At 31.4% G+C, this 12,336-nt stretch overlaps 2 protein-coding genes across 2 annotated transcripts; both read left to right on the forward strand.

The window, feature by feature from the left end:
• Window positions 1-915: 915 nt before the first annotated feature.
• LOC126550706 (uncharacterized) lies at window positions 916-2,430 on the forward strand. Its single transcript, XM_050202720.1, has one exon. The coding sequence runs from the start codon at window positions 916-918 to the stop codon at window positions 2,428-2,430; it is 1,515 nt and encodes a 504-aa protein (XP_050058677.1).
• Window positions 2,431-2,468: 38 nt separating this feature from the next.
• On the forward strand, window positions 2,469-3,304 carry LOC126550707 (uncharacterized). Its single transcript, XM_050202721.1, has 2 exons — window positions 2,469-2,688; window positions 2,808-3,304. The coding sequence occupies exons 1-2, from the start codon at window positions 2,469-2,471 to the stop codon at window positions 3,302-3,304; spliced, it is 717 nt and encodes a 238-aa protein (XP_050058678.1).
• The last annotated feature ends 9,032 nt before the right edge of the window (window positions 3,305-12,336 follow it).

Below are 12,336 nucleotides of genomic sequence, written 5' to 3' on the forward strand. Positions count from 1 at the left end.
TTGTTGACATATTCGAGAAATTTTAAGACTGTTTAATACAATATAAAATTAAAGACTGTTAGGTTTAGCAAAGAAAAAAATAATGTCCTGACTAAGAAGTATATACCTAACTTCAATTAACTATTTTAATAGCTAGGTTTGCTACATAATGTTTTATTTTATTGTTAATTTAATTTAGTATTTACAATATTAAATTATTCATTGTTTTTTTTTTAACACAGAAAGTACTGTTTTTGTTAAAAATTTGAATTTTATGTTTTAGTTTGTTTATTTTATAATTTTAAACTGTTATCTATATTAATATATTATATGGCCTAAGTAAACATGTTATACCTATTTGAAAATGTAAAGACTGTTACGTTTAACAAAGACTGTTCCTAGCAACAAAGCATATAATTATATTACTATTTTTAATTCCAAAATTTGGTGCATAATACCTATTACTCATTGTTAATATTTAAAAACTGTTAACTATATTAATACCTACTTAGGTATGTATGAAATAAAGAAAGATCTTAAAAGTAAAATGTTGTACCTATTTGAAATTTTGGTTTTTAAAATATTTAACTACTTATTTGTAGGTATAATTTTAGTTGTGTATCCATAATTGAGTAATGAAGTATACAATTATTTTTATAATGATGAAATACAGTGTTATTTATCATTACATTTAAATTTTTAAGATTTTTTTAGTATTGGCCATAATTGGGTATTTTATTGGCCATAGCTGGTGATTGCCGGCCATAAATGGGAGGAAAAGGTAAATAATAATAAAAAAATTATTTCTCATTAGATACTTTACTTATGAACCCAATATTTTAGCTAAGTATTAAACTTGTTATGATGATAACATGGTAAAAATTTCAAAGCTCAAACATCAACAAGTAAAACCAATAGTATGATTTGTCTAGAAAAATGCTTAAGGTGGCCATAGCTGGTGACTCCACCCTATGTTGGCAACCAGTGCCCGATCAATTCAAGTTTAATATTTCTATACCTTTAGACAGGATGAACCTTACAAAGAGAAAGTTGCTCTCTGAACTAAATAAGGTGTTTGATCCTCTAGGTTTTTTGGGTCCTGTGTTGATCAAAGGTAAGATTTTTCTTCAACATCTTTGGCAGCAAAAAATTAATTGGGATGCACCATTACAAGTAGATATCCAAGAAAAATGGAAGAAATACTACTCTGGACTAGAATCTCTCAAAGAGCTTTCCATTGATCGTAAGTGCAAAGTACAATCTGGTGAATTATTTGAAATTCATGGATTCTGTGATGCATCTATGGAAGCTTACGGAGCATGTCTATATATACGTAGTTCAGATCAGCAAGGGATATGGCACTCACGGTTACTCTGTTCAAAAACTAGAGTAGCACCATTAAAAGTTGCAACTATTCCTCGGCTAGAACTAAGTGGGGCACTTCTCTTGGCTCAGTTGGCAGCTAAGGTAGCTGACTCTTGGAATATTAACTGTGAAACTATCCATTTGTGGACTGATTCAATGATAGTTTTAGGGTGGCTAAATAGTCATTCATCACGATTAAAAACATTCGTAGCTAATCGTGTCAGCCAAATTCTAGAAATTACAAAGGCACCGCAATGGCATCACGTAGCAACAAATGAAAATCCAGCCGACATACTTTCTAGAGGCATTACAACGCAAGAATTACAAGATGCTACGACTTGGTGGTTTGGTCCACAATGGTTATCGAGCGATACAATTTCTTGGAAGAGTCAGTCCATGCTTGCATTAATGCCGGAAGAAACACTACCGGAACTTAGGCCTGTTCAGTTGAGTTTAACTATAGTAAAGTTTAAAAATGGTTTGCTAGATAGGTATTCTAAGTGGGAAAGGCTAGTTCGGGCAACTGCTTGGATTTTGAAATTTATTCAGTTTTTAAGATTAAAAAGATGCAAACAAGGCTTTGTTAAATATCTCACGGTATCAGATTTTAGCAATGCAGAATCTTGGCTAATAAGATGCGCACAAAAAGATGAGTTTGCAATTGAAAATAAGGCATTAACTGAAGGTAAAAACGTGCCAAGAAATAGTAAGTTAAAAGGACTATCTCCATTTATCAGTACAGATAACCTAATTGTAGTTGGAGGAAGATTGCATAATTCAACCCTATCAAATGAACAAAAACACCCCATAATTTTACCATTTGGTCATAAGGTAACAAGATTAATTTTTATATATTATCATGAAATTTTATTACACGGAGGACCACAGTTGTTACTAGCAGAAATAAGACTTCGATTTTGGCCTATAAAAGGTAGGATAGCAGCTCGTTCCACTGCATTGCGTTGTGTAACATGTGTTCGTTCTAAACCTAAATTTTTGAATCCAATCATGGAATTCTGCCAAGTCCAAGAGTACGCCCTTCTAGACCATTTTCGACAACAGGTGTTGATTTTGCAGGCCCTTTGAATCTCAGAAGTGGCATACGCCGCGTTACCAGCATTAAAATGTGGATTGCGGTTTTTGTGTGCTTAGCAACAAGAGCAATACATCTGGAGCCAGTAGTAGGGCTCACGAGTAATGCCTTTTTTGCCGCACTACGGCGATTTATGGCACGGAGAGGAAAATGTTCAAAGATATATAGTGACAATGGTACAAATTTTGTTGGTGTTCAACGTGAACTAGCAAACTATATAAAAGATGCCGACGCAAATATAGCTCAGGATGGTATACAATGGCACTTTAATCCCCCGCTGCACCACATTTTGGTGGAATTTGGGAAAGCGCAGTAAAAAGTGCAAAACATCATTTAACTAGGGTAGTAAAAGATTCAAGACTTACTTTAGAAGAATTAGGAACCTTACTTTGTCAGATTGAGGCATGTTTGAACTCTCGTCCGTTAACACCGTTAAGCCTTGATGCTCTGGACTTAGAGCCTATAACACCGGCACACTTTTTAATTGGTGGACCACTTCTTTTAGCACCAGAACCCGATTTGTCAAAAGAAAACATAGATATATTACGGAGGTGGAAATATGTGCAAGCCTTGATGCAAATGTTTTGGAAACGTTGGTCAAAAGAATATTTGCCACAGCTCCAAGTTAGAGGTCGTTGGGTATCTCAAACTGAACAGATGAAAATTGGAGATATAGTAATCATCAAAGAAGAATTTGCACCACCAGGAAAATGGAAATTAGGAAGAGTAGCAAAAACGCATCCAGGTAGTGATGGGATTGTACGAGTAGTCACTTTAAAGACAGCAAATTGTGATGAGCTGAAAAGACCGGTAGTGAAGCTATGTCGTCTACCAGTAGAGCCAGAAAACTCTAATATTGAAAAATAGAACCAGATGGCTTAAGCCTTAAATGTTGAAATCAAGATTTCAACGGGGGGAGAATGTTGCCGCCCGGAATGCAATAATATAATACAGCTAGCCACTTATTATATAGGTCAACGGCCTATATTTGTCACCGGCCGATCACACACACACACGCACATACATATTACTGTTTATTTTATATTATTGTTTAAATTTGTGTTTTAATTGTTGTGTGAGTTATATAATATTAAGATTACGCGTGAAGAATCGCAATCAGCGCATTATTATGTCTTCCCGTCCGCCCGCGTCGTCGGTATAATATTATAATTATGTTAGTCTTCTCTCCAGCGTCATTGCAATATAGCTGCTGTACGTGCGCTAATCGCCGTTGTTTTTTTATATACTTAAAAAAGTTCGTGTTTGTGAGCGCGAATCTCTAGTTTTATTATATTTTGTGGGCGCGAATAGCCACTTTGTTATTTTATTTTGCTTAGGCGCTAATCGCCGCAAATTCTTTTTATAATATTATATAGTGTGCGCTAATCGCCGCTATTATTATATTGATATTGCACTGTGGGCGCGAATCGCCAATTTTATTGTATATTGTGTGAGCGCAAATCGCCACATTATTGTTATTTTTGTGTGAGCACTAATTGCCACATATTTTTTTTATTATTGTATTGTGAGCGCAAATCGCCATCTAGTCTTTTTTTTGTGTATTATTTAAATTATTATATCCGTGTTGTGTGTGTCATTTTTATTATATAGCTTTAGGTGCAGCTGGCCAGCTGAGCACCGACAATATTGTGAGTTATTTTTTATTTATTTATTATTATTTATATTATATTATTATTTGTATTATATTTGGTTGTGCCGAACCGGCAACTATTATTATACTATACATATTTTTACTTGTTGGGCCAAAAGGGCCGTAAATTTTATTATTATATTATATCTTTTACCACACCTACAATTTGAGTTACCATTTTTATTCTTAGTTACCCGTGTCCCTAGATTTAAGTATACACACCACAATTATACACACCTACACACACCACCGCACACTAGCACTCTTTGGTCTTGCTCGGCGACCCCGGCCACTTCCTTAGAGTCGCTATACACACATACACACACATACACAGGTCGGTCGGTGTGCAGCGCACGAATTATTTTGGTGACCGGGCGCGCGTATTAGCTTTATATGCTCCCGGCCCGTTCACAATAATTCCGACACGTTTTTTTCAAACGACTGAACCACAATATAATTATGATAATTACGCGTTAGATTTAAAAAGAATAATGCAGGAAACACATAAGATAGCAAGGGAAAATCTAATAAAAAAGAAAAATTCCAATAAGCAATATTATGACCAAAACGCAAACATATTAGAATTACACGTAGGAGATAAAGTGTTACTAAAAGAACAGAACAAGAAAAACGCATTATGTTTTAATTGGTCAGGGCCATACTAGGTGATAATGATTCACGACAATGAAAATATAACAATAAAGAAAGGGAGGAAGGACTACAGGATCCACATTAATAATACAAAAAAATATTTCGAGACCGAAACACTTCAGGTGTCGTAACATATTTATATATATATAGCTGTAGGGTCCTCTAAGTTTTTTTTATTTGTTATAAGTAATCATAGTCATATCATTATCATTAGTATTATTTAGTAAATTCGTTATCAGGTATGATATATCGAAATATGACATTCGAAGCTAATATGAGAAGCTTTCTAGCGTATCATTTTATTCAAATCAATCTAATATTAGAAATATATAAAGCCGAGACCGATATATTATTCGACGTCATACAAGCAGCCAAAGTAGGATTAATACACCCAAGCTTATTAACCCCCAAGAGTTACTAAAACAGCTTATAAATATTAAGGTAGGGATGCCAAGTGGTACAGACTTACCCATAGATTTAAATGAAAGTAATGTACAAGAAATGATACCCCTATCAGACATAACGATATATTATTCTAATGACAAAATTGTTTTTATTTTAAATATACCTTTAGTATATCAATACGAATTGACACTTTTTCAGCTAATACCTTTACCAGATTGTAATAATAATAATTGTGTTTATATAAAGCCTAATTATAAGTATTTAGCTGTAAGTAAATCTAAAGAAATGTATTCAGTCTATGATGAAATTGACCAAAGCCTTTGTAAACATGCCGGCGATTTCCTTTTATGTCCTGAAATTTATCCTTTACATCCTAGAAGCGGACTTCCTATATGCGAGGTGCTTTTACTACAAGAGCCAAAAGAGGTTCCAGACAGCCAGACAGTTGCGAAATCATGCAAGTGCAGTTGCGAGCAAATATATTTCACAAATTGAAGTTCAAGAACGAATGGATCTATGCTACACCAGGAGAAACCATATTCATTACATGCGACCAAGACAAGAGAAGTACAAATCATTTCCTAGAAGGAATAGGTATACTATCTTTAAACGAAACGTGTAAAGCCTATGCGTCACGCGACCTATTGATTCCACATAAAGTTGAAACAGATACTGAACTAATTTATTTTGTACCAAATTCTCAAATTAAAGAACCTGAAGATCGATATGCTAGGTTAACGACTAATATTTTGGAAAATAAGCATATTCGAACCAACCAGATGTTCGATTTAAATATAGTCGCAAAGTCAACAACGGAAATTAAAGAAATGGTGATCAAAGATGCCAAGACAGAACAAATACGAAATAGTAAACGCAGACACGACTATTTATTATATGTAATTAGTACAATAACAATTATCTGTATTGTTCTAACTATAATAAGATGCACAGAAAAACAACCATGGTGCACAATAAGCAGTACCAGGAGATCCAGACGAAATATCGCAACAGATCCAGAAGTAGAATTATGGCATTTTCAAACTCCAGTACAAGTCGAAGAACCATACCCGACAGAACCAAACGAAGACGTTCCAGCAACTAATCGAACACAGGACCAGATCAAGGACGACATTATTCCATTACCATCCGCACCTCAGATCAAGACAAGGTATTCCGTGTACCCCACCCCGATGTGATACGGAGTATCGTCTTATAGGGGAGAATGTAGTAAACCGACGTTTTTAGTATAAAAACGTAGTTCCGAAGTCCAGTGGCCTATGACTATATCACGCCACCGAGTCGGACCACTAATGCCGTTTCCTGATTGGATTAGACACATCACGCCACTTCATAGACGTAGATCATTCGATTCTCCATCACGGCATGTTCCATATAAATATGAGTCCTCATCATAGATTTAATTAGAGTTAGTTAAGAGTCAGTTAGACTAAGTCAGTGTTGTCACTTGCTCTCCGGTAGCTAAGTACTTGTGCTTACGCTAACGAAAGCCTTTTCATTTATTGTTTTAACAAGTTAATAAACGTATCAATTATCTTATTATTTTATTGTTAACTTATATACCTCAACTCTCCAACCTACGACGGAAAGTGCATTCGTTGTAAAAGAAGCGTGCAGTAACTATCACTGGTTACTACAGGGTGCAAGGGTAATACACCTGCTGGCTGCTGTACAGTAGGATTCGGATGCATGTTTTCGAATGACAAGATGTAGAAAATCTATATTTTATAATATCAAACTTTTAGAAAATCTGTGATTAAGAAAAATGTTATTTTATATACGAGTAAACAGTAAAAAAAAAAAATTAAAATATTTTTAAACATTTAAATTCTAAGTTTTATTTTCTAAAACACAGTATTTCTAAAACTCGGCATTCTAGAATATAACTTTCTAAAAGCTGCCTCAATACCGTATAATAGGTTACAAGTAGGTTACTGTGATGGATGGTATTAAATTTTATTCAATGATATATCAGTTTGTTTTTCCCGGCGCGTTAAATGCCAAATGCTTTAATGACGAACACTTTAAACCAAACGCATTTGGGCCCATAGACTTCTTGGCTTAAAATTACATTTAACGGTAATTTGTACTTTTTATAGTGTCTGCAATAAAATTATTATTATTTTTTTTTATCGTTTTTGGTTGTTGAAAAACATGTTGAATAAAGTAACATGCTATTTTTGACTATTTTGGCATGACATAAATTATACAAAATAGATGATAAATTATAAAACAATTATGTACATTATAAAAATCAATAACATTTGCAATTATTTTGTAATAAAAAAATAATAAGATATTAAATTTTTTAGCAAAAGATAATGTTTTTCATAAATAGTTTATGGTGAAACAAACAATTGTATAAAAATGATATTTTAAATAAATGTTTTAAGCTCAAATTTTATACTGAAACGGAGAATCACGATTTAAGTTATTCATTTGTAATTTAAAAATATTATTATAAGATAGGCTGACAGACCATTTTTTCTCAAAATTTTTTTTTAGTAAAAAATGATTTTATGTAATTGATTAAAATTTAATATATCCATTACAGTAACCCACACTATACCTACTTGCCTACCTTTTTATCTGATAAATGCCGATTAAATTTGTTGTTTTATTATGGAGTCATTAAAAATTAAATATCACAGGCAGCTAGATATGCAAATTAAATTAGGGATGGAACAATTAAACGAAATAAAAATGTACTGTATAAATATTTTTATACCTTTCTATTGTTAAATCCCATATTTGTTTACATAAATAATAAAATCCATATTTGATAAGTTCTATTAAAACAACTTAAAATGTTCATTACATAATTCTACATAATTGATACTGATAAATGAAAAATAAATTTATATTGCATTAATTGTTTTGTCTTTTTCATATTATTGTATATTCAGTTTGTAATAAATAAAATAAAATAAAATTCTATGGAGTACCTATATAACTTTAATGTATTATCATTTTTAAATATATTTTTCTAAAATATACTTAACATGAAAATTTGATGGAGCTTGGGCCTCAAATAATCTCCAATGTTAGATGGCCTTATTCCAAAAAAAAAAAACCAACCAACAATTTGTTACATTTGTAATAAATTACCTTACTTAAATATACATACTCTAGTGAACACATATACATATATATAAATATTCTAATAAATCAATTACCCAAGTTCAAATGTACATGGGTATCAGAAAACATAACAAAAAGTTAATAAAAATATGCTGTATACAAATTACAGTTACATACAATTATTGCCTCAACTACATAAATAATACATGTCATTCATCCCCAGGAATGTCGTTTAAAAATAAGGTATTATTAACATCCTTTAAATATTTGCCATTTGATGAGTACCGGCAATTATTAACAGAAGTTAATAATGAAGATTATTGCACTTCACCTCCAGTGAAACCGGCTTGGGATGTGATATTGTATCACAAAAGCAGTAAATCAATGGATTGGAAAAGTGACCAGTTTCGTTGGTGTGAATATGGTAGGAAGCAAATTCCTAAAGCTGATCCATATCTTCAATGTATTTATTACAAATCTTTTGTTGTCGATAAGAAATTCACTAGGATGGCATATTCATTACTGAGCGATGGTAAATTTCCTTCTACGACCATTGTTCATTATTTTGGATCTACTGATGGTATCATTGATACATCTTATAGGATCATGAATGTTAAGCTTGGAAATGATAATTTTAGACCACATGTTGTGACATCTAAATCTCAACTTCAATGTCAAAAAGATAATTTAGTTTGCTCACCTAAACAATTATATAGGAAGCAAATTACACTAATTGATGTACACCCAGCTCAGGAACCAGTAATGGCACCGAGGAATTATAAACAGTGTGTAAACACTATAGAGACGAAAGACGTATGCTGTCAAGTGATGACGTCTTTGGGTTATATCTATTACATGAGGAAGTACCGAGCTTTATTCAAAACATGCAACTCGTTCCAAACTTTGTTGTAGTTTTGATGACTGAAAATATGGCAGAACTTTTTACAACTATTAGTAAATTACCTGAATTAGTCTTGCATTATGACACTACTTTCAATATTGGAGATTTTTACCTGTCAATACTGATTTTTAAACATCCATTATTTGAAAGCAAACCAGTTATACCGTTGGCATATCTTATGCATCATACAAAAAAGTACGAAGTTCATAAAATTTTTTTTGAAACTGTATTATTAAGATGGAATGCAATTGGGAACAAAGGCTTAAAGATTGTAACTGATCGAGAAGCAGCAATCAAAAAAGCTATTAAAACAGTGCTTCCAGATATAACATTGTTTTATTGTTGGAATCATTTACAGAGAGATGTAGGATTTTGGCTGAAAAAGAAATTAAATTCAGAGCAAAGCGATGAAATAATTTATAAAAATAATATTTGGAACTTACTTGACAGTGAAAGTGAAGCAGAATTCTGTAAGAAACTTCATGAAATGTCTTCTGTATGGAGTGCAGAATTTTTAAATTATTTCAACAAACATTTGAAAATAGACTTATTAAGCAGTGGTAAGTGCATTCTTCAGCACCCAGATGTAAATATATATGAAGATAGAAGTGGAATAACAAACAATCCATCTGAAAGCTTAAATGCTGTCTTAAAACATATATTTACTTCAGAAGTAAAAGCACAAATTTGCGCTATTTCTATTTATCAACTTCATTATGAAAAAGAAATAATTCGTGGCCTTAGTAAGCTAGGTGAATATAAGCTGAAAGATAAATATTGCATTGAATTTTATATACCTCCAAAAGATTCTGTGTATCAAACACCATTAATTAACTTAGACCAAGTCCTATATTGCTTCAAAAACAAAAACATAAATCAAGCTATTTCTGATGAAGAACGAGATTACAGTACATTTTCTTTGGCAAAATTACTTGTTATCCAAAATACAATAAAACATTTAACTAAACTTCAATGTTTTTCAGTCAAGGGAGAAAGTGATGATTATTTGGTAAAGTTATTTTCCGGAAAAATTGATACATGTACATGTCATTTGAGGAAAAAATGTCATTATATTAAAGCATTTAGAGGCATCTAGAGTCTAAGTTGGTCTAAATTTCTAAAAGTCTAAAACGAATATTCAAAATAGCTCAAAAAAACTCAAAATATTTTGAAAATTAAATCATGTAAAGAAAATGCCAATCTAAATAACTGGTAAAATTTTCAAGTATCTACGACTTATACTTTTTGAATAATAACAAATATTTAAAATTATTTGAGGATAAATCGTTATTTAACGCGGTTTTGTAAAAATTTAAATTTCAAACACTCATAAAATTTTTTTGTCTGAATCCGGTAGAGTTTTTTTTACAGATATTTGAAGAAAAATTTATGGAGAACCTTGTACCAAATTTTCAAAACTTAGTTATAAAAGAAAAAAATTTTACGATTTTCCAACCACAAAATTACTTGCAAATTTTCGCAATTTTGACATATTTCGTATAAATTCGAACTTTAAGAACTTATAAAGAAAAATTGTGACTAACGATTTCGGATTTTTTTTTATCACTTTAAGAACAACTTATAAGAAATCTTGTATTAAATTTTCAAGATTTCTGTTCAGCCACAAAATTTTTTTTCGTTATTTAAAAAAAAAATACTTAGAAAAATTGAAAATTTCAATTGTCTATAAATAGTTAAAAAAAAAACTCAAAATTCTTTGAAAATTTAACTGTGTACGGAGAGCGCTAATATAAACATTTGGTGAAAATTTCAAGTATAACTGTATAACCAACGAATAGGGATATCTATGACACTCAGAGGCCGATCGTAACACCACTCAAGTCGTTTTGATATCAGTTTCTGAGGCAGGTTGTAACACCACTCACCATCTTATTTTATATATTTTACTTTAAGCTTATAATAATTGTATTCGTGCAAGAACTATTTTAATAAACAATTAACTTATACTTGAACAACACGACGTAGGTATTCATTTTGTACGTTGATGCATGAATCGACCTAGTCGGGACGCAACATAATAAATGCTATGCAGAAGCAAAATGTAAATATAAAATGTACCATAGTTTGCGAACCGTGCGAATATAAACACATTATTACATATTCAAGCGAAATACTCCCTATATGTTATTAAAATAACCTATTATTATTTTTATCAGCCAATTAATGACAACATACATAATATAATATTATATTATTGGGACCTCCGCGTGTTCATCTCGACATTGTCGTCGCCGTCGTCGTCAACCGGAGAAAAATAATTATTAATACCCACTAAAAATAGCTTTCTACCCAAAATCCAAATTATAACGACGTATAAAAATCAAAATAATAGTGTCTATAACCGATAAAGCAATACACCCATAAAGATACACATAATATTTTGTCGATTACGTGTCGACCGCGGTCCTGGAGACCCGACAACGACGACTACAGTCAACAGTTGTCGACAACGTGTTGGCCTATCATTGTTATTTGTATAGTGTGTAACTGTGTAAGTAATTGTGACTTGTAAATTTTTTTGATTTATAAATATCTACGTATATTATATTATTATACAATTGTTTAAATCGACAAAACTGAAAGTAGATACCCTAACAACATCATATATGATTTCCCATTTATGTTTCTGAAATATGACATCGAAACAAATGTAATATTGCAAAACATAGGTAACATTTAGTAACAATTACGTAACCGAAACATTGCATATTAGTTGCTAAGTCCGCTTATTGATAACTTACATTTTGATAACAATGTAATAATTCTGAATCATTTATACTGAATATAACTGAAACTAATATTTATTGCAGTTATGTTTCATTCATGAAACTGATATGAATTACATAACCAATATAGGTATATAATATATATTCATATATAGTAATCAAATATATATCTGATATATCTGTATAAATTTGTAATATTTCTTAATTGGAGAGCAGTATAACACATACTTATATTCAGATGATAACAAAAATAATTAATGATATATTTTGACGAATTTATAAAAATTATTAAACTAGTATAAATACTCAAATACAAAAATAATCTAATACATTATTATTGATGAGACTGTGGCATCTTCATCAACAATAGAATCTGAACAAGTTATATTGAAAGATGCTATTCCTAGTTGTTCGGTAGAAAATTTGGATAAAATTAGTTAATTTT

The sequence above is a fragment of the Aphis gossypii genome, chromosome 3, assembly GCF_020184175.1.
Source record: "Aphis gossypii isolate Hap1 chromosome 3, ASM2018417v2, whole genome shotgun sequence".
Lineage (NCBI taxonomy): Eukaryota > Metazoa > Arthropoda > Insecta > Hemiptera > Aphididae > Aphis > Aphis gossypii.

Excerpts from the sequence above, each read along its gene's own strand:
- LOC126550706 (XM_050202720.1), top strand. The coding sequence starts at position 916 with ATGCTTAAGGTGGCCATAGCTGGTGACTCCACCCTATGTTGGCAACCA.
- LOC126550707 (XM_050202721.1), top strand. The coding sequence starts at position 2,469 with ATGTGGATTGCGGTTTTTGTGTGCTTAGCAACAAGAGCAATACATCTG. Across the intron at positions 2,689-2,807 it reads CGCAAATATAGCTCAGGATG|AAGAATTAGGAACCTTACTT; the intron begins GTATACAATGGC and ends GACTTACTTTAG.